General features: G+C 40.1%; 1 protein-coding gene across 1 annotated transcript; it reads left to right on the forward strand.

The window, feature by feature from the left end:
* Positions 1 to 605: 605 nt before the first annotated feature.
* TMEM168 (transmembrane protein 168) lies at positions 606 to 23417 on the forward strand. The gene is made up of 4 exons (XM_010706842.2): positions 606 to 1873; positions 13351 to 13493; positions 14459 to 14733; positions 19012 to 23417. The coding sequence occupies exons 1-4, from the start codon at positions 737 to 739 to the stop codon at positions 19557 to 19559; spliced, it is 2103 nt and encodes a 700-aa protein (XP_010705144.1). The 5' UTR covers positions 606 to 736; the 3' UTR covers positions 19560 to 23417.
* Positions 23418 to 25702: the final 2285 nt, after the last annotated feature.

The following is a 25702-nucleotide window of genomic DNA, read 5'->3' on the forward strand; positions in this document are numbered from 1 at the left end:
AAAAGGCTGAATTTTATTTCTGAATAGAGTGAGTGCCAAGTCAGTTGATAAATGATATAACCATTCTCCTTCTGAGAAGTGAAGATAATGATAATTGCCTTTTTTGTGATCTATTTTGGGTTGAAGGTTGTTAACTGATTGTGAAGTTCTTTTTGTAAACTCTGTAGCAATTTGACTGGTAAAAGGAAGACTTGCAAAATATATTGAGAAGGTTTAGTGTAAAGGCACAACTTAAATATGTGAAGTAAAGTAGAACAAATGTGAAGTAAAGTAAAACAGTGCTTTAAAGCAGTAGTGAAATGTTTTATAAGGTAATGGATAAAACAGAAATGCTTTGGATACCCTTAGATATCCCATACAAATACCCAGTGGATGGTTCGCATGGCAAAGCTGCCAAGTTTGGTTTAAATTTTCTTGTTCAAATTATGAAATAAGATTTATGTGAAAACAGTGTGATATATTAATGATGATAACAATTTGGATGACCTTTAAAAACACATTGTCTCATATTCATTTTGTATTTCAGGTGTTAAATGGATGTGTTGTGTTTATATTTATTAAGGGAGTTAATTGCCACTAACGTTTTTTAAAAATTTCTCTTCCAGGAACTTCAATGATTCTGGACCACTGTTGTTGAAATGATACTACAAAAAGCAGCTATCACATTGAATTTGTTGGATGAAACCCAAATATTTTCTTTCAGCCAAGTGGGTAAAAACCCCTAACTGCAGTTTACATGTGTGGGTCAATACGTTACTGCGTTAGTCATTGTCTCTATGCAGCAATGACAAGGCTGGAAGAAGCAAACAGAGAAGTGAACATGCATTCGTCGGTCAGATATCTTGGCTATCTTGCCAGAATCAACTTGCTGGTTGCCATTTGTATGGGCCTTTATGTCAGGTGGGAAAAAACTGCAGATGCACTGATTTTGGTAATATTTATTCTTGGACTGTTTGTTCTTGGAATTGCCAGCATATTGTACTACTATTTTTCAATGGAAACAGCAAGTTTGAGTCTCTCCAATCTTTGGTTTGGTTTTTTGCTTGGCCTTCTCTGTTTTCTTAATAATTCTGCCTTCAAAAATGATGTGAAAGAAGAAGCTACTAAATATCTACTCCTTTCTGCCATTGTTTTGAGGGTATTATGTTCTTTGGTTGAGAGGATTTGTGGATGTATCCATCATCGACCGACTCTGCTGACAACAGTTGAATTTTTGGAGCTAGTTGGATTTGCAATTGCCAGCACAACTATGCTGGTAGAAAAATCTATGAGTATTATTCTGTTGGTTATGGCTTTGGCCATGTTGATTATTGACTTACGTATGAAGTCTTTTTTGGCAATTCCAAATTTGGCCATTTTTGGAGCCATTGCATCATTGCTCTTTTTTCCATCACTGCAAATTCCCACAAACCCTTTTGCCTTGGCCTGTTTCTTCAGCTGCCTGATTTCGGATCCCCTCCTCGATGTCTACTTCAGTGGACTTTCGGTTACAGAACGATGGAAGCCCTACCTGTACCGTGGTAAAATCTGCAGAAGGCTTTCTGTCATCTCAGTGGGAGTCATTGAACTAATCTTTTTCATTCTTGCTGCCTTCAAGCTACGGTATTTGGATCTCTGGTACTTTGTGATACCTGGTTTTTCTGTCTTTGGTATTTTTTGGATGATCTGTCATGTGATCTTTTTTATAACTCTTTGGGGATTTCACACAAAGTTAAATGACTGTCATAAAGTGTACTATACCCACTGTGCAGACAACAACAGCCTTGACAGAGTTATGGCATCTAAAGGAATGCGTCACTTCTGTTTGATTTCAAAACAGCTAGTATTTTTCAGCCTTCTCGCAACTGCTGTTTTGGGGGCAGTTTCTTGGCAAGTAAGTAATAATCTCTTTATTTTGATCCCCCTCTCGAGAATGTCCCTGAGAATTACTGGCTTCTTAAAATTCTTGTGACATTTGGTGCTGTATCGTGTCATCAAAGCTTACCAATTCAGAGTTGGAACCTTTGGCTTCAAAAGCTTCCTCTTCTGATTTAACGCTTTATGTTGCCTTGACTGTGGCTAATGAAGGCAACTGGAAATTCTTCATGGCCAGAATGGGAAGTTCGGATCATGTTTCCAGGGTAAAAGAATTGTGAAAACTATCTTAAATTTACCTACTTAGAAAATTATTTTGCCTCCAAATTACTCGTGCCACAAAATTTGTTCTAAAACTAAATCGCTGCATCAGATCCCACTAACACACACCATATTGAGGACTTTATTTTATGTTTTTAATAGAATCAAGGCAAACCTTTGTTTTTAGAATGCATTTTTCAATGGTTTTGCTTTGTATTTAATAATTACTGGGAAGTCAGGAGTCTGATGACAAGCCAGCAAATGGTTGGTGTGAGTGCTCTCAGTGGCTTACATTCAAATCTGTACATATCACAGGAAATGTCCTCAGAAAGACCAGTTCTTAAAATCACAGTGTTCTTATCTTAAGACTTGTGGTGGTGGTTATTTTTCCCCACTTAGGACCTGTGTGATTTCTTTATCAGAAAACATACAGTTCCTTTCAAAATGCTTGTTCAATGCCCAAATTAAAGTACATTGCATGTTATCACTGGGGCAGCAGGGTGAAAAAGGAGTTTGGCATCTGTCTGCTTTCTTCGGTTGATCTGAAAAGCTTCAACAATCTCTTTTTATGTTCATGCATCTCTCAAAAGAATTTTATAAATCAGATATTAAAATACAAAGATCTAAAATTGCTACATGTAGCAGAAATATCTCTGTAGTATTTCCAAAACAGTTTCTTATTCCTGCAGAGTTTCTTAGTTTAAATAGCCTTGTGGATTAAAGGTATTACAGAACTTTTTGAAAAGGCAATTAACACGTGTTCTGTAAGAGTTGTGGTGGGAGAGGATGGTAAGGTTTTTTGGGTTTGTTTTTATCCTTTGTTAGGAGCATCAAAGGTTAACAGACAAAGTTGCCACAAAGGGTAGTTTTGGCATGCGTAGCTATTGTGCCTGAACTTGCAGAAAGGACAAAAGAACCCCAAAAAATAGTAGAGAAGAAAATTGCCCAGAATATATTTCTCACATTGTCCACCTGGACAAAGCATTTGACACTGTACTACACAACATTCTTGTCTCTAATTGGAGAGATGTGGATGTGATGGATAAGGGATTGCAGATAAGGGATTGGTTGGATGGTTGAGCTCCAAGATCTGCTCTCAGCAGGTTCGTGTCCAGGTGGAGAACTGTTACAAGTGGTGTCCCTCAGGGGTCTGTATTAGGACCAGCACTATTTAACATCTTTGTCAATGATGTGGACAGTGGGATTCAGTGCACCCTCAGCAAATTTATGGATGGCACCACACCAGGTGGTGTGATGAAGGTGATAGGGGGAAGGTGCTAGGGGGAGGGGATGCTATGGATGCTATCCACGGGGATCTAAAGAAGCTCAAGAGAAATGGGCTCACGCAAACAACATGAAGTTAACAAGTCCAAGTGCAGTGTTCTGCACGTGTTGAGGCAATCCCATGCATGAATACAGACTAGGTGGAGAATAGATTAAGAGCAGCCTGAAGGAGAAGGTCTTGGGGGTGCTGGTTGATGTAAAGCTCAACGTGAGCCAGCAGTATGCACTTGCAGCCCAAAAAGCCAACCATATCCTGGGCTGCATCAAAAGAGAGGTGACCAGCAGGGCAAAGGAGATGCACGTCCCCCTTCACTCTGCCCTTATGAGCTCCTACCTGCAGTACTGCATTCAGCTCTAGCCTAAGAAGGTTGTGGAGCTGCTGAACCAAGTCCAGAGGAGAGGCAGGAGTGATCAAAAGGCTGGAGCACCTCTCCTATGAAGAGAAGCTAAGAGAGTTGCAGTTACTCAGCTTGGAGAATAGAAACATCCAGAAAGACATCCACTGCAGCCTCCCAGTACTTAAAGGGGGCCCACAGAAAAGAGTGGGAGGGACCTTTTATCAGAGTATAGTGAGAGGAGAAGATGTAACAGCGTTAAACTTAAAAGAGGATAGTTTTAGATTAGCTGTTAGGAAGAAATTATTTGCTCAAAGGGTGGTGAGGTGCTGGCACAGCTGCCCAGAGAAGCTGTGGATGCCCCATCCCTGGAGGTGTCCAAGGCCAGGTTGGATGGGGCCCTGGGCAGCCTGAGTTGGTGGGTGCAAGGGGGTTGAGGCAATGTGAGGGAATGAGATGGTATTGAATCTCCTTTCAAGCTCAAGCCATTCTATGATTGTGTTTACAGAAGGTGAAGGTGCTAAGGCACTGAAAGAAATGAAACAATAGATTGGGAAACAAAGCAGTAAATGTAGAATATCAGCGTTGACTTCCATATTTGTTTCTTCTGCAAATGATGTGATTTTTATTGAGCAGAATGCAGGTCTTTAATTTTGCTATGCCAGATAACTTCTTCAGTAAAAGCAAATTTCTCACCATCTTTCAAACATTCTTGCTGCTTTCTTTGTCTTTGTTCTACTCCTTTAATGTTCCTGGGTTAATAATTACAAAAATGGATTGGCTGGAGTTGCTCCACCTGTTTGTATCCAGCAAAGCAGTCAGAACAGATCAGCTGTATAAGTTGGCTTGGCCAGGTAGCTGGGGTTGGTGATTTCTTCTGGTAGCTTCCAGTGCCTGTGCGTGGAGCCTTTCAGGGCTGGCTTCTCCCTCCCCACCGATCTGACCGACGTGTTACAGCCCTGCCCTCAGGAGGGCTGCTTTGCAAGTGTGGGTTGCCTGCATAAGCAGGGAAGATTGAGTTCAAACTCATCCTGTTACTTTTTTCTCTTTGTACTGATAATTCCATGTCATTCTTTTTTTCCATCCCTGTTGTGCACCCCAAAATAACTGCAGCTGTTACGTGTTTGATCATTTTCAAGCCTCTCTAATTTTGGGGAAGTGCTGTTGTGCTTCAAAATGCCTTGTGCTGTTGTGCAAGAGGCAAGCTGACAATTCAGCTAAAACCTTAGTAGTTTTGGTTAAGTTCAGTTTCTAGCATCCTGTGTGTAAATAAGATAAGCTGTCACTCATCACCTCTGTCTGATGGGTTGTGTATTTACCTATTGAGTGGGAAGAGGAGTAATCATAGTGGCAGAAATGAAAGGCATTGGAGCACATACTCATCCGGAAATACGTTTTATAATTGTAATTATTTTCAGAGATAATTATGTTGACATTTATTTTACTGCATTTGTGTTTCTTGCATTATGTATTTACAGTAATGAATTAGTTTAAGATTATGAGCGCAGTTGTCTTCAGCTAAAAGCATTTCTGTCTCAGAGGTGTGATGTTTGCCTCGCAGATCACTCTCTGCCTATTTCTTCTGCTGTCAGAAAAGGTGGTGTTTTATCAGACCTGTCGGAGCATGGCTTAATAAATGGATACCTTGGTAATTACAGAAACTGCAAGAAGCTGTGCCTCTTCTGTATCTTTCTGGGCAATGACAGTTTTCAAAATAATTAGAAGTAAGAAAGCAATGATATATCAGCATACAATTTATCAGTATAAATTTGGATTTAATATGTTGTGTTGTAGTTTTTAGAAACTCTTGCTCCAAAACAAACAAACAAACAAAAAAAAGCTGCTGTTGTTAGTATGTAATAGAAAAAGATTTTAAGGCTGGTAGATGCCTTCCCATGACAATGTCAGCTTAATGTTTATTAGTGGTCAAAAAAGCAAATTAAATACTGGGAGTTGTTGAGAAAGAACTGGAGGTATTCTTATGCACTGCAAAATCCATAGCTTCAATATTTTCAGTAATCATGCAAGTCTTACTTGTCATCCACTAGATAAGAGAACAGGAGAAGGTTTGCAGAAGAGTGATGAAATTCATTAGAGACTTGAAACAGGAATGGCTAAATGAGAATGCTTCAGTATGAAAATGAGCTAAGTGGGAATACAAGAATATAAAATACTGTGCGTGTCAGAAAGTAAGTTCAGTCCAAAAGCAGATGAGAACCAAGTTGGCACGAGACAAGTTTGAGACAGACAGGTAGGAATAGTTCCCTGTACAGTCAGGTTAGCTTGGGCTGTATCACAGTGTGCACTAAGTGGTCACTGAGGTGCAAAGGGAAACTGGACAAGCTGATGGGGACACATTTCCTGAGGCTTGTGTTCTCATAAGATACTATGTCTGGCTTTAGGAGTCTGTAAGCCACCAGTAGCTGGAATACTCAGGAGACATAAATGTTTGTCCTTACACTCTTACCTAGGCATCTGATTAGACCCTGGGGAGACAACATTCTTTTAGATGGACCTTTGATGTCACCTAATACAGCCATCCTTACATTTTTGTGTTATTTTTTCTGTCTCAAGCAGGACTGTTGAGGATGGAAGTCCTGTTAGCCAAGGACCTTTCTTTAAGGGAAGTTCAGCTCTTGCAATAAGCTAAGGACTGTAAGTCTCTGTTTCTGGGACTTTTGTTTGCTTAGGAAGAACTAAGCTGATTCTGTTTCTGACAGATCAAACTTGAAATGTGAAGAGTCTACCTGAAGTCAGAGGATTTGCTCAGGAAGCACAAGAAATGTAAAAGTAATTTGTTAAAGCTGATTGCACTCAAAAATTGAGTAGCAGGTTTTCCGTGGGACGTAATGACCTGGTCTGCTTCTGAGAGTAGTCCCTGCTTTTGCTGGAAGGGAAGGACACCTTGACTTGGCAGTAGAAACAACTGAAACTTTTCTTGCAAAAATCTGCGGCAAGCGTTCTTCACTGCCTTTATTTTTCTGTAAATAATTTTAGTCAGATCAATAGCCTCTTTAACTCCAATAGCACTTACTCATTTCAGCAATTACTCATGTGCCTGTCTGTAATTAGGCTCTTGATTGGAACAGAATCCAGCAGAAGACATGCGAATGACTCAGACATTACTTCTTTCAGATGCTAATAAAATGATGAAAAAATTGCACATGAAGGTCTTGGAATTTGCAAGCAAAGATCTTGGGAAGGTTTGGAGGAATCTTTTTCTAAGAAACTAAAAATCAAATTTTTAAGTGCTGTATGCCAAGGTAAGAGAAGAAGAGTCTGATTTATGTTAAAGCGTTACTATCAGTCTAATTAATTGCAGAATTCAAGTTTTTGTATTAAAAAAAAATCAGAATTCCAATAGATACACTTTTAGATTGAAAACTGTTTCTGGTTTTGTTGCTACAAATGCATGTTGGCTGAGAGATGGGCTTTCCTGTGATTAAAACAGAGATCAGGGATGGGACGCAATGCATCAAATCTGTCTGCCAGTGCATGTGATTACTATTTTCTGAAACCATTTTCTTGATTTTTCCCAGTGCTATTTTATTAGTCAGAAGCAGTGGATTATTTATTGTTCTCCAGAGCCTATTCTTTCATTAAATAATTTGTTATAAGGCTGTTTCTTCTGGTAGTTGGACTTCACAAGTCCTGTCTTTAAGTTGTCTTTCTTCCTGTAGAGTACCTCCTGTTTTCATTGGAACAAGCTATCCTTCATAGATGAGTTATCAAGTTATTCTTTTTCTCCTGAGCTCTCTTCCTGGAGTGTATGTGGCTTTGTGTTCACAGAACGACTGGAGAGGAGCTCAGCAGCATTACTTGTTTATTTCCCTGTAAGTGCACAAGATCAAGGATAGGTAAAAACAGAGAGCTACTATTCAGCTTGGATACTGAAATGCAGGGCAGAATTTTTCCTTACAAATACACAAATCCATCTTTGTAAGCCTCCTCAGTCATGTCTCTCTGGTGCAGGTGATCCTGGGCTGCCTGCTCTGGGTGGCCCTGCCCAAGCAGGGGGCTGGAGCAGATGACCTCCAGAGGTCCCTGCCAGCCTCACCATTTGGCAGCTCTGTGATAATCTGAGCTGACATCTGCTTATGAATTTCTGTTTAATCAGAAGGGCTTTTCAATAGGTATTTGTAACTGGCTTCTGGATTTAATTTAATGCTTCTTTATTTATTTCTTCCTCCTCGTTGTTGTTTTCAGCAGTCACATGTCACTAATGCTCAGTTGTTAGATGCTATGTTGGAATTGTTTCAGCAATGGTTTTCTCCTTGGGAACAGAGTTGTCCTGTTCCATGAATGTAAAACAGTATACTTTGGATGTAAAGTACCTCTAACTTCTGGTGTTTTAACAAAGTTACGTTTAACCATAAAAGTTGCTTTGAAAGCTAAATAAAGGCAAAGGATAGTTCTGCTAGCAAATCTCATTCATCTTCCATCATCTGTCTCTCAGTAGCCAAAGCAAGAAATATTTTTTTTGAAACTTTTCCACATTATTTGAAATGAGAATGTATTATATATTTCCTAAATATTCTTTAGAAGAACATAGACAAAGGCAAAAACCAAACAGTAAAACCTCCAGAAGCCAAGAGATAAAAAAAAGCTTCTCATCTTTTCAGCAGTATTGTAGAAATGGTCCATGTCCTCTCTCAGCTTTTTGCATGGTCTGGGATCAGTGGGCACTGGGAGTACAGAGAGCTGCTTTGGGCTGAGATTGCTTGAGCAGTCAGCAGCAGAGTGAAAACGGGCTGAACTGCTGAAAGAACAGGATCCCTTTCTGGCTCCACCTGTGAGTGCACAGCCATCTGCTCCTTTAAGGGCAGTCATCAAAACCTTTGGATTTACTAAGTCTCCAGTTGGCATCTGAGCTGCTGCTATCTTAGGGACCCACCTTAAGATTTACAATAATTAGTTAATTAGGTACTATTTTTTTGCTGTGGTGTTACAGTTTGGATCTTTTAAAATGTTGTCTTTTTTTTCTTTTTTTTTCGCTGAATTAAAATATTTCATCTTACTGTAGAGTTTCTTCAACACTGTTAATCGTTCTTGTATTTCTTAGTGGTGTATTTCTTCTAAATCAAAACTACGATGAAAAGCTGAAAGCAAGTGCCAGCATCTTTACATTAGATAGATGTCTGTACGCATGAAATATATATCCTAATAATAAATATGCTTTACTTCTTGGTAGCATAAGATGGAAGCTAAATGAAGATGAGTTGAAACCTCAGGTGGAGCTGAGTTGACTCATAACCTAGTAGAGCACATTTTCCCTCCTTCTTTAATATTTAGTACAAACTACGGAGCAAGATGGATCTTAGAGATGATTACCTTCTTTATGTAAGACCTTATCCAAAAAGTACTTGTGAATTTTCCTGCTAGTATCTTCATATTAATAGGAGTACTTTCAGCAATTAATTGTAAATTTGTTTATTTTTTAATCTGACTCAGTTGGAAATGTAATGAAAACTGTAAATTTTCATGATGATCTCAAGTTCTGTTATTGCAGAACACTCTGTAGGCTTACCACCGTGTATGTTTTAGGGGCTTGGGGAAATGCAGGGAGTGTTTAGAACATGATAGCATTTTCTAAGTAAACTTCTGAAGTACAAATTCATTAAATTAATGATGTAATAATATTCTTTGTGATATTCTTAGAGATATTCTTCTTGTAGATGAAAAGCTGGACGTGAGCCAGCAGTGTGCGCTTGCAGCCTGGAAGGCCAACTGTGTTCTGGGTTGCATTAAAAAAAGGGGTGGCCAGCAGGGAGAGGGAGGTGATTGTCCCCCTCTGCTCAGCTCTTGTGAGGCCCCATCTGCAGTACTGTGTCCAGGCCTGGGGCCTCAGTACAGGAAGGACATGGAGCTCTTGGAGCGGATCCAGAGGAGGGCCACTAAGATGATCAGAGGGCTGGAGCACCTCTCTGTGAAGAAAGGTTGAAGGAGCTTGTTTAGCTTGAAGAAAAGAAGGCTCCAGGGAGACCTCATTGTGGCCTTCCAGTATTTGAAGGGAGCTTATAATCAGGAGGAGGTATGACTGTTTATGAGGGTGGATAGTGGTAGGACAAGGGGGAAAGGTTTTAAATTGAGACAGGGGAGGTTTAGGTTGGATATTAGGAGGAATTCTTTCACACAGAGAGTGGTGATGCACTGGAACAGGTTGCCCAAGGAGGTTGTGGATGCCCTGTCCTTGGAGGCATTCAAAGCCAGACTGGATGTGGCTCTGGGCAGCCCGATCTGGTGGTTGGCGACCCTGCACATGGCAGGGGGGTTGCAACTAGATGATCTTTGTGGTCCTTTTCAACTGATATATGTTGTTTTTATGGTTCAGTGTATTTTTTTATTTGTAATTTGATCATTCTGATTAAAACACTAATGCAACATAGGAGCAGTTTGTTATAACAAGATCCAAAACTCGTATTTATATACATCATGTTTATATGTGATGGAAAAGCTGGATTTGTCATAGTTCTAAAACTTGACCACTTCATCGTCCGTGCACTCAGGCTTTTCAAGGTTTAGAAAAACCACTAACTGATCATAAATGGGAAACTTTTCCAAATGAGCTCTTCAATTTTTACAGTAACTTAAGGCAAGTTATCTTCTGGTATCTACAATTTCAGAAACCTCCAAATCTTGAAACTAGTTTAGCCAGAGCTCTGATATTTCATCAACATCATATACTTTACCAAGTTTCTAAAGATTGAATGCTAGGCAGATTTTTGTAAGTTGTCATTGAGTCCTTTTTGTTTTCAGACTTTTTGGGGGGAACTCAGCTCTTTCTGCTGATACATTTGGCGCAAAAATTAGTTATAGGGTTATTTTTCTCCTTATTTACAACAAAAAAGTGGAGGTTGTGCTGTAATTGTTATACTGCGGTTTGGGGAAATTACTCTGAAAATCCTTATGGTCTGAGACAGAATTTGAGAGTTGTTTCTTGAGTGCTTCTTTGTACTTGTGTGAGTACTTCCCGACTCCTAACTCACCCAGTGTCATGGTTTCATGATTTTTCATTATCGGTATTCCACATCATAACATCATGCAATGCACTGGGGGTTTGACTGCTGATGCTCAAGTTCCGGGTGCCTGTCCAGAGGAGAAGAGCAGCTACGTTTCCCCAGGGGGCTTTGCGGTCAACGAGGAGATATAACTCCCGGCAAGGTCACCTGATGCTCTCTTCTTTGCCTGCGCTGCTTCGCTTGCGCTTCTCTGCCTGCGCTGCTTCGCTTGCGCTTCTCTGCCTGCGCTTCTCGCCTGCGCTTCTCTGCCTGCGCTTCTCATCTCAGCGTTGTGGTAAGGCCGATCCACTATCAATTTCACATTCTCTCTCCTTATAAAATTCTGTTGATACCATATTTAGTAAATTACTTTGTTTTACCTCAGATTGTTGCCACTGTTTTCAATTATTTCGGGGTCCCTTATTTTCTTTTTTTTCCGGGGGCGCGGATCCGCGGATCCCTCCGCCCTTCTAGTCACGGAACCGGGCCGAACCAGCCCGTAAACCGTTGACACCCAGTGATCCTGACCCACTGAGCAATAGGCATAATTGGTAAAGAATATGTCTGGAATGATGGAAGATATCTGCTGAGATGGCTAAGAAAATGATGTGATTATGAATCTCCTATAATGTACTTGCATTTAATAGGCAGGCACTACTCCTTGTGGATTCAAATTATTAGCACTAAATATGAGATTACATTACACCACGTGAAATCTGATTGCTGTATTATCAAGAGACTTATCACCTTCTACAGACTCTATATTTCAACTGATTTTGTTGCTCAAATGTTAGCCAATCACAGCATATTAAACACTTTTCTGATGAGGTGTGCTGTACTGCAGGTAAGGGAAGCTCTCTGTGGTTGTTGATGGCCTGATAGATTGTCTGCTTAGTGTCATGGCCTTGCTCTTCAGCACTAAAAACTAGGTAAACAAACTTCTCGTTGGTAAGGAATTCTGTAAAGCTTAGTCAGGTCTGGATATAATTTTATAATGGTTTCAGGTGGTGGAATTTGAGAACGATGCTATCAGTTAGCAGTTATCAGTAATTTGAGAGCAGTGCTATCAACTGTCAGTTAATAATGTTATCAGTTAGTTATCAGGTAATATCAGATTCTGGTGCTTATTTGTGGTAAAAGTATTGCTGTCACCATTTCAAGGACTCAGGTGCAATCCTATCAGAAGTACAGTGGACTGCTATTTAAAACTGGGACGTTCAGAAACCACGGGATCTTAGGGCTGGAAGCACAGGAGATGAGTAAAGCTTTTCTTTGGAAGTTATGCAGTGTTCTTAAAAACTGAATATTGTTGTGTTAGCTCTGTGTGCCAGTGAGAATGGACTTGGTTTAAATATCATTTTTCTACTATGATTTACATTCCAAATTGTAAATTGTTTTTTCTGTGTGTTAAGCTGAACTATCAGTCTGCAGCAAATCACTAAGAGCATGAAACAGGGAAGCAAAATCCAGGTTTAAAGCAAATATTAATGCTGTACATTATATACATACCTACATTCACAGAGCACACGTAAAATAAATGTGATGGGAGGCCATAGACAGGAGGCTGTAGGCATGCATTTATTTCCTTTGCTGCAAAACGAACATGAGTAATTGATAGTTTTACCATGAACGTTAATGTTCTTGGTTGATTATGTGTTGTATCGTTCTACCTTTCCTAAAGCATTTTATGCCTTATTAAACCCAGTCACATCATATTTAAGTAAATAAGGGAAACTTGAGTCTGATCTGCCTCTCACTGACACCTGGCATTTCAGCAGTCTGTTTTTATTGTACTGGTATTAGTGGCTGCAACTGAGTTTTGGAACCTTACCTTTTTCATCGAAGTGATCTACTTTTCACTATTACTGAAGTAATCCTTTCTAAAACTGCTTTTTAGCTACAAAACAGGAAAGTTTCATGAAGAATATCAGCTGTGTGAATGCTACGAAGTCCTGTAGTAATTCTCTTTTTCTCGTGATACCTGTGTATCAAGATACATAAAGAATTGTCTTAAAAAGACAATAATGCAGTGTGCAGTAATCGCAGTGATGTTCTTAATGTGTCTTTGTGTGACACATTAAATTGTACCTTGCTGAGGAGATATGTATAAATAAATAAATATGTACAATCTCTTAGCATTAAAAAGCAAGAATAGTGAAACAGTTATTTTTAATGCTATGTTATAGTACACTGTCATTTCATGCTAGGTGCATAATATTGTCTGCAGTACCTTACTGATTAAGTCCCAATCCTGCTAATATTTACAGAAGTACTTATTTTATACACATAAATAATTTTGTGGCATTTGATATCGCTGCTTAAATGGGTAAAGCTTAAGCTATGATCAGGGCTTTCAAACCTAAATCCTGTGCTGTCAGTGATTTCAAATGCATTCCTTTCAGAAGAGTGATCCCTGCTTACCACCAGCGTCTCCAAATTGACCTTTCATTTGTCTTTAGAGTACTCACTGTTTAATGTATATGTAAAGATGTAAGTATTCGTTACATATAACAACTCTCATTCCATGTTATGTTTGATCAGTACAGGGAAAACACATTAAAACTGTGTATAGGAAGAGCTTTTTATGCAGTACCTAAATCTGTCTATTTTCTTTCTAGCCATCCAATGGGATCTTCATGAGTGCATTTCTCATTGTTCTGCCTCTGGAGTCCATGGCTCATGGGCTGTTTCATGAGTTGGGGAACTGTCTGGGAGGAACGTGTGTGGGTTATGCTGTTGTGGTTCCCACCAACTTCTGCAGGTATGGTTACCATGTCCTTCAACTTCACAGTAGCGTAAGTGAACTGTTAGCACATAGAGGCAGTCCAGTGCTGTTACTTAGGTACTTTTGTATTGCTTCAAAAAGAGTGAGTAACTGACTCCACTGGGTGTCTGGAAGGACCAAATCTCTTGCTCTTACGATTAATGAATAGCTTGCACTTTGAAATAATGAAGCTCTTCCATTACTAGTCAGGTACATATGCCCACATACTTGAATACACTTGGCTTGTTCCAGCTACAGTTCATCATTTTCTTAGAACTTTCATTTTCTAAACTGCGAACACCATTATCTGAAAGTTACTTCTTATGCTGAAAGATGGACACACACAGCCAGCACACGCAAGTGGGTTATTGTATCTGCATAAGGGAGTACCATATTGCATAAGGACTACTTTGGAACAGAGATACGTGAATTCAAAATATCAGACTAAAATGTGACTTGCGTTTCTTCTACTCTGTTGTTGAAAATTAGTTTGCTTGATATTTTTTGTGCAAACTAGCACTTGTTTTTCCTGCACCCAGATGGCTGTGAAGAAGTGCCTGTCTGATGGCAGTGCTCTTTAAGTGGACTTGATGAAATAGGGGAGCCTGGCGTGTTCACATCACTGCTTGTCTTTATCCAGCAAGTTCAGAGTGTGGGCAAGAACAAATCCAAGTCCAGAGACGCTATCTCTCTTTCTCCCTGCATGGAAAAAACTGCATGGGGCTGAGTAAAGGTTCACACTTTGAAGTGGAGAAAGCGTGACAAAAGGGAGGGGAAGACAGTGGCTCCTCACTGAAATACAGTGTTTGGCATTGTTTGTAAACTGTTTTTCAAGTTAATTTGAATTTACACTAGCGGTGCTTCATAGCAGAAAAAATATGCCACAGGAAGAAATTTTCAATTGCTAAAAGTCTGCTAAACCTGAGGTAATTATTGATCAGAATTGTTTTTCTTCTCTTTAGTCCTGATGGCCAGCCAACTCTTCTTCCACCTGATCATGTGCAAGAGCTAAACCTGAGATCTACAGGCATGCTTAATGCCATCCAAAGATTTTTTGCATATCACATGATTGAGACATATGGTTGTGACTACTCTACAAGTGGACTGTCCTTTGATACCCTTCACTCCAAGATCAAGTCTTTTCTTGAACTTCGGACCGCGGATGGACCCAGACATGATACATATATTTTATATTACAGTGGTCACTCACATGGCTCTGGTGAATGGGCACTGGCAGGTAACTTTTGTGCCTTTCTTGTTGATAATTTTGGCATTGATAAATCGTGATATATTGCAAAACTTCAAAGTCACATTATCTTATAGTCCAGAATGGCAAAGAACCACATTTTTGGAGTACAAGTTCATATGAGCTCCTAGCAGGGAAGGAATCACAAACAGAATAAATCACACAGAATGAATGACCTGGGTTGGAAGGGACCTCAAGGATCATCAAGCTCCAACCCCCCCGCCACATGCAGGGCCACCAACCTCCATATATAATATTAGATCAGGCTACCCAGGGCCCCATTCAACCTGGCCGTGATCACCTCCAGGAATGGGGCATCCACAACTTCTCTGGGCAGCTGTTCCAGCACCTCACTATTTTCATAGTAAAGATCTTCCCCCTGACATCCAACCTATCTTCCCTCCTTCAACTTAAAACCATTTCCCCTTGTCCTGCAGTTATCTACCCTTTCAAAGAGTTGATTCTCCTCCTGTTCATAGGCTCCCTTTAGGTACTGAAAGGCTGCAGTGAGGTCACCTTGCAGCCTTCCTTTCTCCAGGCTGATTAAGCACAGCTCCTTCAGCCTGTCTTCACAGGGGAGGTGCTCCACTCTCCTGATCACGTTTGTGGCTCTTCTCTGGACCCTCTCCAGCAGCTCTCTGTCTTTCTTGTACTGGGGGCTCCAGACCTGGGCACAGAACTCCAGATGGGGCCTTACAAGAGCAGAGCAGAGGGGGACAATCACCTCCCTGTCCCTGCTGGCCACCCCTCTTCTGATGTAAGGAAGAAAGGAATTGGTAAATATGTAGAGCATGACTGTTAAGAAATTCAGGGGTTGCAGGGAATCATCAAAATAGGCAAGGTTGCAGACTGACTGCTTCTGCTAGTGGAGAGAATAGAGAAATGCAGAAGCCTCTTTTCTTTGCAGTTAAATAAAGAAGCAACCCTTTCCTTACCTTCCTCTGTATGACAAGTATGAACTGCATGAACTTCTGTCATTTGTAGTATTTAGTCAATTTGATAAAAATCCTTTTGCAGCTAACTTTTCTTACGATCATTGACCCCAAATGTATGCTTACAAGTTTAAACAGTTTCTTATTCCACTTACAATTTGAAAAGTAACCTTTAAAGATTACTTCTTTTTGTTCCAGCAAATTAATGTGGGAAAGACAGCCTCCTGCTCTAAATACAGATTTCCCCTGTACTTTGATGAATATTTGCTCACTGTATTGAACAGACATAATCTGTTCTCATTTCCTGGACATGGCAGAGCCAGCACATTTACAAGTGAATCATACAGGGTCCTGTACCACTGTGACAGCTAGGCTCTCATGAAGGACTGCATGTGTGTCCCTAAGACATATTCTGTGTTTTATAAAAGTTAAAATTAATAAAAGCTGATAAAACCACACTAGAAAAGCAGCTCTTCAAACACTAAGGAAACCTTGTATCGTGAAAAAAACTAAGGTTTGCTGACATCCTAGAGTTTGGGAGTCATTGTAGGTACAGTGTAGCCTCAGAATTGCTATTTTCCCCCCTTTTGTCCCTTTTTTGATCTCCTTGTTTTATGCAGTTCTACATCAGCTGTATAAAAATGATTGTTTAGTAAACCTGTGAAGTTTTCACGTTGGTGGTAGGCTTAGCCTTGTTCTCTTGCTGTATGGAACTGGTCTTCTGATAATTCTGTGTGCAAAATACGAATCTTGTAATGATAACTCTGAAATTTGTTTTCTTCCTGGATCAGAGTTAGTTTTCATGGATAGCACCGTGCCTCTGAGCTGCTGGCTGCTCATCAGGGATCTGCCAAGACATGAGCTCTTGAGCAGAATAGACAGATTTGAGCTTGGCATGCAGGCATGGTAAGCTGTTCAGATACAGGTCAGTCTTCTTCTGGAGGCCAAACACCTGTTTTGGTGCAATTCCATGGCTGAACTGTTACACCTGCTGAAGAGCAGTGCATATTTTTTTCTCAAAGGTTTCATCTGTATCAGTAGATTTTAAAAAAAAAAAAAAAAGCCACAGCAATAGTCACTAAGCATGAATGATGTAACATGGTATGTACCAGCATGGCAGAATTACTTTTCTGAGAATAAGGTGGCTGCATTCAGGAGAGCAGCTGCCACCTCATGCAGTTGCCAAGCCTATCCACGCACCGTGTGGAGCCTCAAACTGCTCAGCTCTGCCTACTGCCAGTGCTCCAGCCAGCAGCACAGATACCATTAGTTTACTAGGGTGGTTATGACCAAACACTGATGCAGAAATTTAACAGCATGCAGATCATTACTTACATTTGGCCAGCTTGGAGTGTGGCAGAGGAGCCTAGGCTCTCTGTGCACCTGCTTAGTTAGCTGTAGGCAGTATTAAACTCTGTCTTTACTTTTGGAATAAGAGACAAGGTAAGAGTTGCAATGAAGTTTACTGCAATGTGTAAATGCAGTGATTTTCAGCCCTCTTAACCAGTTCCTTTTCAGTTCTCTTTCCAAGCACATCTTCAATTTTGACTTGGAGATAATGTATAGTCATATAAAGAAAGGGAACAGACAGTTACCACTTGCCTTGAATACACTTTGGGATTAGTTTCCCATTGTGAGAGTTAGATAAATTACAGGGTGCAACTTGATAGTCCTTCCAGTCAGCACTGCTATTGTGAGTAACCTGAAGTGTAAGCTGAAAAGATGAAGGGTATTTGATTATACAGTGGTACAGCACGTACTTTGTACTGGGCAGTGGCTTTTTGTGACAGATGGAACATTTGGTCATTAGCTCCTGTAATGTGCACTGTCCTCTGACCTCTGGAGAGGAGTAAAGAGATGGCAATAAGGAAATACATCATTTGCATTTAATAGAAAAAGCAATGTCTTTCTCTTGATTTATGCAGTGATACTGCACAGCAGTAGCAGTGTAGTCTGTGCTTTATAATGACACCTTTTAAAGAAGCTTTTCTGGATTTATTAGTTCAGTAATGATGTTTCTCTGTAGTTGGAAGGTGGGATGTAGCACAGTGGTGTATAAAAGAAACTGTTAACTAGTCATGCATAAAGCATGAGCAGTCAAACGACCTGGGAGGTCATGTTCTTCCCAGTGAATGCAAGGCAAGAGCTGGGCTAATCAAACTTTGTCTCTGTTGCTGAAACTGTCAGCCCAGCTGCTTGTGAAACCTGCCTGAGCCAGATGTGGCCAGATACATAGATTTCTCACACAGCTTGGTGCCTGAATCTCGTGCTGGCCATCAGTCTGTGTGGTTGAGGTTAGTAGGGCTGGAAGGTATTTGTGGATGAAGGATGAGGTGGTTTTCTTTGGACAGTTGAAACAACTACGTTGTTTTTAAATCACCTGTATCCCTGCATATTTACACTGAAATAAAGTTTATTTATGAGCCTTTCAAATGTTGAGAAATAAATTTTTACTGATAACTGACAGAGGGGGCTTACCTAGGGGGAAAAAAAAGGAAACTGGCTTCTACACAAGTCTCTATTGTAAATACACTAAAATACAGCAATCTGGGGATCATGTACCAAGATTAAATCACTATTATAGATTCTTAAAGTTTTCTTTGGTACTATTTTTTCCCAAGTTTGCTTTCATTTTAGAGAAAGTTGTAGCCCTGTAATTTTGATTTTACTTTAGCTGCAGTGTCATGCTCAAGGCTTGAACTCCAGGCTATTAACTTGAATTACTTCTTTTGTCACCCCTTACAGACAGAAGTGCAAGTTCTGAAATGTGCAGCTATTGTGTGTGAGGTTCATCTGTGCAATTCAATTCCTGTTGACAAGATTTTAAAGTTTGCTAAACGTACTTATGCTACACAGTGAAAATCACTCTGGAATTGAAATGCTGTTATTTTAAATTACGTTTTCCTAATTCTCTTCTGTATGTCTTATTAATTTTTTTTTTTTTTAAAGCGAACGCTTTCAAACCAGAGTGTTTTTGTTGTAAATCTGTAGTTCCAACCTCCAACACATAGACATCAGTTTCTTACATTAATAATCACTGTGGAACTAGTGGAGTTTTATTCACTTGTTTGCAAGATGTTTCCCTTAAACACTTGAGTAAGTAGTTCAGTTTTCAAAGCTGCATAGATCTTACAGTATCCTTTACACTTAGGCAGAAGGAATCCCTATCATAGGTAACTATATTTAATAAAAATGTGCTCTTTCAAAGCAAAGCTGGAGCATAAGCTGAGATGGAACATGAAAAGTTGTGACACTCAAGTTGCAAGTGTCTCAGAATCCAGTCTATAGAGTTTTCTGTTTCTTCATGCTGATACTAAATGTGTTTTCCTCATGGCAGGAGGTGATGCTTTGCGACTTGACACACTTTTGGAGTGGTGGAGAGAAAAGAATGGCACTTTTTGTTCTCGACTCATCATTGTTCTAGACTGTGAGAACTCTCAGCCTTGGGTTAAAGAAGTAAGAAAAGTAAACGACCAGTACGTCGCAGTGCAAGGAGCAGAGATGGCCAGAGTTGTGGATATTGAGGAAGCAGACCCTCCGCAGCTTGGAGACTTCACCAGGCAATGGGTTGAGTACAACTGTAACCCTGACAGTAACATCAGCTGGTCAGAAAAGGGGCGTACAGTGAAAGCAGTGTATGGCGTGTCGAAACGCTGGAGTGACTACACACTGCACTTGCCAACAGGAAGTGATGTTGCCAAACACTGGATGATATATTTCCCACGTGTTACCTATCCATTAGTGCATTTGGCAAACTGGTTTTGCGGTCTCAATATGTTCTGGGTCTGTAAAGCGTGTTTTAGGTGCTTGAAAAGATTGAAAATGAGTTGGTTTCTTCCTACAGTGTTGGATACAGGACAGGGTTTCAAACTCGTCAAATCCTAATTAGGAACCAAAGAGAAAACGAAGTGAGGGCTCTGGGAACTTCCTCACAGGTTTTTTATATGACTGTTTTCTTTGAATAAATCTGCTGCACTCACTTTGTTCAGCTCTTTGAGCAGCTACAGTATATGCAACAGTTAGAAACTGCAGTCTTAAACAGAAGAGGGTAGGACTATAATATTTGTGTTTTGTTACTGGACTATATGTACATATGTAAGAGACTTAATGAGACCATGCATTTTGGCAACAGTTTGCATGTTCATATGTGCTACTTAAAGCAGCCTTTGTTCAGAATTACCAGCGTGAAAGACAACAGCTCATATGAAGTCAGAGCATGCTTACTTGTCATTTATATCACTGTAGGATTCAAGTGCAGGAAAGGAAGCAAGCTAATACTTAAATTAAAATATATGTCCTTGGAGTTATTTGGTGGGATCAAGGATATTATAGCACTGAGCCAAAATTAAGAGAAGAATGAAAAATCATTGTAGGTAAGTTGCAAGGATCTTTAATTTTATTTTGTTACATCTTCAGCTCCCGCCTCATTCTCTACTGCCATTAGTGGAAATTTGCCACTGGAAATCAGATAACCTCGTGATGTTAGGTGGAATAAAAAGTGCACAGAGAGTTCTTTCTTCACCGTTCAGAGTGATTCTGTGTTTTTCAGGCTCGTACTTGGTTCTATTTTTGAAAAACTACTCTGAAGAAAGAAAAACTGGGGAGGAAGCAAAGCCCAAGGAATTTAACCAAGAAAATCGTCTATAGATAATAAGTGGAAGTACAAGTGCTGCCTTCCTTGCTTCCACATTTATCTGCGCCTAAACCCTCAATCCTGTAAAATGCTGAGTCCAGGATTAGACCAGTGAGCTCACCTCAAAACATAGCAGAGTCATGAGCAAGCAGTTTGTCAAAAAGATTATTCCCGTAAGCCAGCACTGAACCTTGAATATTCCTTAACTCTGTTTTCCCAGCCACAAGGTGCTGGTCTTAATCCTTCCTGTTACAGAGTTGGATGGGACTCCAGCAATGCTGTCCCAGTGCTTTTCAGAGAAGCTGTGTAGCATTTTTGTTTCGTTTGCGTAAGTACAGTAAATCAGGAGTTAAATGACTAAGCCAGTAAGATAGTAAAATCCGTGCTGTTGCACATGTGTACAATCCAGAATAAGTTCATTTTTTTCCATCAGTATTTTAATAGGACTTTCAGGTGGTAGCTGATATTTATTAAAGTATAGCAACTGTATTTTAATTTCAATGCATATTTTTCGGAGCTCTGTAAGTCTTTGTTTTCAAGGGCTTTTCTAATTCCATCTGACCTTCTCAGGCAGAGATTCAGCTAACTCTGATATCTGATATCTGTCAGATCTAACTGACTCTGTTAGTAATTCATGAAAACAAAATGTTATTGAATTATGAGATCTGAAGTGGCCACAGTAATTTGGACCCACCAACTTCCCAGTGGTGATTTTGCAGGATTTATGAGTGGAAGCCACTAAGTTTCTTCATTGCTGTGTATTGCACAACTTTATTTAGCAAAAAATCGCTCCTCCCCCCCCTGTTTTTGCTGCCTCATCATCAAAAAAGTGGAAAGTGGATAAAGGAATGAGATGTGAAATTTGACATCCTACCAAGGCTCAGTTCTACTTGACCCTTCTTTAAGTAAGAGCCACTGGTACTCTGTCACCCAGAGGAGTGAACAGAGAGTAATGGCACCATCTCACTTCAGGTATGCCATTTAAGTTCCTAAAGTGGGGTTGGTATCATCTTTTAACTTGCCTGAAAATTAGACTGAATCTGTGCTAGCAACCTGCACTGCTCTATTGCTCATTAACAAGAAGGAATAAATGTTCCTGGAGAAGGACTCACTTGATCTGTTTCAGAGTGAAGCAAATTTTCCACTGGTTGTGCCTAATAGTTTTATCTTGTTTTTACTTTCACATGCCAAAGCTCAAGCAGACAAATCCCTTACTTCTGTTAAATAACTTTAGAGCACTTCTGTTGTAAGTCATCCTCAGGAGCCTCACTGGGTATGTAAGCTCCTCACTCATGCACCTAACTTGGATACTTACAGTTAGGCTCAACAACATCTGTCAAGGACCAGCAAAGAAGCACTACCTCTTCTGCAGAAGCTTTTCTCAGCCATACCTTTGAGTGTGGAGAAAAGAAGTTTGCAATAAGGCAACTATTTGGCTTGTAAACTATCATATCACTAATGTTGATCTGATTGCATCACAAACTGTTCCAAGTGGAGCACTAATTAAGATGAATTTTTAACAAAGTTCATTTAAAGCAATACTGTAATAGTTGATAGTTAGCTTGTAAACTTCTGAAAATCGAGATGTTAGTCCTTTTTATTTTGGAAAAGTTTTGAACATTACGACTTCTAATTACAACGGGTGCATCTTATTTTGTTTGTACCACTGTTTCATCATTATGACTGTCAATCTGTATCTTTCTACAAGAGGAACAGGAAAGCTTTGGATTTCAGACCTGTCCTGAATCTACGAGCAGCCTAATGTGAAAGATGCGTTCTGCAGTGCAGTGACACAACTATTTCTGTACAGAACGAAGAACGTTTGGTGCTGATCTCTTGCCTGAGTTTAATAAATGGTTTCCAGGATATTTATCAGGCTTGGATTTTCTATAGGACAGACTGGGTGGTGGTTAGCAGTTTTTTTAATAGTAAATGAGTCAGCTCTTCAGTCTGCTAAAAGGTTATTCACAAAACTAATCATGCATTCTCAGATTTGTTTCTCAGAGAACTCTAGTCTTCTGAATTTGTAACAGTTTTTAACATTAAGGTATTCCTAGTTTTGACTAATATTTTTTTTTAACAGCAAAGGCATGGTGAAAATGCCGCTTTTGTCTAAAAGATATGTTTACAACCATTTAAGACTGTGAGGCCTTTTATTGGACAAAGAGACTGTATTTTGTGATTCAGAAGCCAGAGTGCGGGATGATGAGCCTCAGGAACTCAGCAGTATTAATTCACCACCTGTACACCACAGCCTGTATTCCCAGGTGAGGACCAGGTGTGGGCAGAACTCTGTGCAGCTGCCCTCTGCTGATGCACATCGCTGCTCTCTGCACCTTGAGAACACACCAGCAGCTCCACGTGGCGGTGGGAATCATCTCTCTGCTGTGCCCTGCGTGGAATGCAGAGAAATTTAAACCCAATTCCAAAGAATGTTACATATGTTGTCATTTGCATGCAGGTTGGTTTTATTTGGGGGTAACATGCTCAAGAATTTATTGTGTGGGTTCTGAAAGTTAGCTTGTGGTCTAAACTGAACTTTGTTGGGTTTTTTGAGATGCTTGTCTGTACCACATATTCAGAAATTTTGTTATAAAGGTTGCTGTAAGTTTGTATCACAGCAGTAATTTTATGTTGACTTCATTTCATTTACCTGCTGTACAGGATCAATTTTGCTGAAACATAGAAATGCACTGAGTCCTACAAACAGATCTTTAAGAGTTCAGATTGGAACTTCACAGTGTTTTTCTCTGAACAAGTATGGGGGTAAAGCCATCTTCTGAATATTTGCACTACTAGAGTTAAGTATTTGCAGTTCATTGTGCTTTTTATGCCTCGTGGTTGTTGTTGTCTGGCCTTTCCTAGAAATAATTTCATCAGTTTCAGTAAGTTTTTCCATTATTTTGCTAAGACCTAATTAATGTTATGCTAGCTATAAGCATCTCTGTCACCAGCAGTGGATGATATAACTGAGTTGAATTTCTTGTTTCTAAATACTTTTCTGTGGGAGGATTTTTACTGGACATACTGATTTTACACTTGTAAATAGATTTTGTGCGTGTGTGTATTTGTGATATTACTTAAATATATTTTGCTGGTTTGGATGCTCATTTCCATTTTGTGCTTCTTTTATCACTTCCAAAACTTTCCAAAATCTTTGTGCCCTCTCGAATTACATCTGAGGTCTTTCTGTGTGTGTACAGCTTGTTTCAATGTATTTTTTCAGTTAGAAGATACAGCAGCGATATCTAAAAATACTCTAAGGATTATCTGTAGTTTAACAGTTTAATAGGAAGGATAAATGTTTGCTTAAATTATTAACACACCTTTCACCTTGTCCTTTTCAGTAATATCTGACTCTAAAGGTAATGAAGGTTCCTGTCTGAACTAGATGAAGCCTGGAATTACAAAGCAGAGAGAAACTGTGATAATGTATAATACTGAAGAGGTCAAATCTGCACATTTATTCCTCTTAAAAGCTGCTGGGGAGGTTCTTATGCTCCCTCCTCTTGAAGCAGTCTGGGAAACTGGAGCAGTCCACAGTGCCTTAAGATGCTGGCCAGCTCAGTACAGTCAGAATTTGACTTCTAACTTATGACTGAATCCATTACTTTTGCAATATGTTCATCAGTGTAATGTTCTGTAGATAATGTCTGTTAAGTCTTAAATTCAGAGACAGCCCTGGAGAGCACCACACTTTCACCCCAGTGCTGCACAGCAGCTATCCTAACTCTCTTTGAATGGAGTTAAGCATCCATGGCACAGGCTTTGGAATTTTTGTTTCGTTTAAAATTTTTTTTTGGCCCAAAGATAAATTTGTTGGATTCAGTCAGTGTGAATGTTCAAAAAACGTGTCTCCTTAGGTGCTGTTATATACTTGTGTTGGAAAATAAATATAACCTAAGTGTACTTACTAAAGAGGCCATTACTGTGCTATAGTTTAAAACACTTTTCAAATTCAGTTCTCTGAAAATTGTCTTGTTCTCAGAAAACCTTCAGCTGTTGAAGTGACGTAGTTGTTGGTTAGGAAAGAAGACGAAACAGACTTGTGGAAAATACAGAATTTGGTTACACTTGACTAGTTTGTAGGATGAGAAATAGAATTGTAGAATTACTCAGGTTGGAAAAGACCTGAAAGATCAAGTCCAACCGCAACCTAACCATACTACCCTAACTCTAACAACCCTCCGCTAAATCACGTCCCTGAGCACCACATCCAAACGGTTTTTAAACACATCCAGGGATGGTGACTCAACCACCTCCCTGGGGAGCCTATTGCAGTGCTTAACAACCCTTTCTGTAAAGAAGTTTTTCCTGATATCCAACCTAAACCTCAAAAAAAATTAACAAAACCTCTTCTTAGTGGAAAAAGATCAGGCACGTTGATTTGGAGCATGAAACACATGAAGGCACAAGGCACAAAGGATCCCAATTCCTTGCTGGGGAGCAGCTCAGCTGAGGACCCTTTGCTCTTGAATATGTTGAGCAGTACCACAATGGAGTGAAATACAGACATGCTCTCGGCACAGTGTCAGCCTACAGGTGGGAAAACTGAATCCGAAAGAAGGCTGCCAGTCCTACAGATCTCACGTTTGGAGTTCAGGGCCAGCATGAGCACAGCTCCTCACACAGCCAGGTGCACACCTGAGGCGTTGGGAAGGGTTGGCACACTGTTCAGGTCCAAGCAGAAAGCTACTCTAAATCCATGCGTGCCATGCTTACACCATTGGCATGGAAAAATTAAAATTTCAATCCTCATTAACTACTGATTATCTTCTCCACAACAATAGTATCACCACCTCAAGGTGCACTGAAACGCTTTGGATTCTTACCTCAGACACCATTCAGCTGAGCTAAGGACCTGCCAGTGCTGACTGATGCCCGTGCTGATGCTGGCAGAGAAATGCATCAAGCTCTGTTGATGACAGGCTGTTTGATAGTAATAACTGTTAACAAAGCCATCCCACAAACAAGGCCAGGATGCTGGAAGACAATCTGTCAGCCTGTGACATGGACTGTGGGCATCCTTTGCAAATTGAGGAGAGCCGCCTGGTGGAGATTGGCAACAGCCAGAAAAGTCAAAACTTTTTGGAAAAAAAGTTTGCTTTATGAATTGTGCATAAGGTCCCTAGGTACCATGGTACCAAGTACATTATAAATGCATAAGATCCATTAAGACAGATTGGGGGTGGGGGAAAAACTAACGAATTAGGTTTATATAGCTGAAAGCTCTGCCTTGTGAGAGAGTATAAACGTTTTATCCTCAGAGAAAGGTTACTTTCTGAGCGCGGCGGGAAGCCCCGGGCGGTGGAGGGGCGGGGGGGATCGCTCGATTCGGTGGTCGAGTTTGTTTTTTTCCCCCCGGAGAGGAGGGAAAAAAAACCCCAACAACTCA

This window comes from Meleagris gallopavo, chromosome 1, assembly GCF_000146605.3.
Source record: "Meleagris gallopavo isolate NT-WF06-2002-E0010 breed Aviagen turkey brand Nicholas breeding stock chromosome 1, Turkey_5.1, whole genome shotgun sequence".
Lineage (NCBI taxonomy): Eukaryota > Metazoa > Chordata > Aves > Galliformes > Phasianidae > Meleagris > Meleagris gallopavo.

What these genes read in the sequence shown, in the direction of transcription:
- TMEM168 (XM_010706842.2), top strand. Translation starts at nt 737, where the DNA reads ATGTGTGGGTCAATACGTTACTGCGTTAGTCATTGTCTCTATGCAGCA. An exon ending in TGGGGGCAGTTTCTTGGCAA is followed by an intron (nt 1,874 to 13,350) that starts GTAAGTAATAAT and finishes TTTTCTTTCTAG; the next exon opens with CCATCCAATGGGATCTTCAT. An exon ending in GTTCCCACCAACTTCTGCAG is followed by an intron (nt 13,494 to 14,458) that starts GTATGGTTACCA and finishes TCTTCTCTTTAG; the next exon opens with TCCTGATGGCCAGCCAACTC.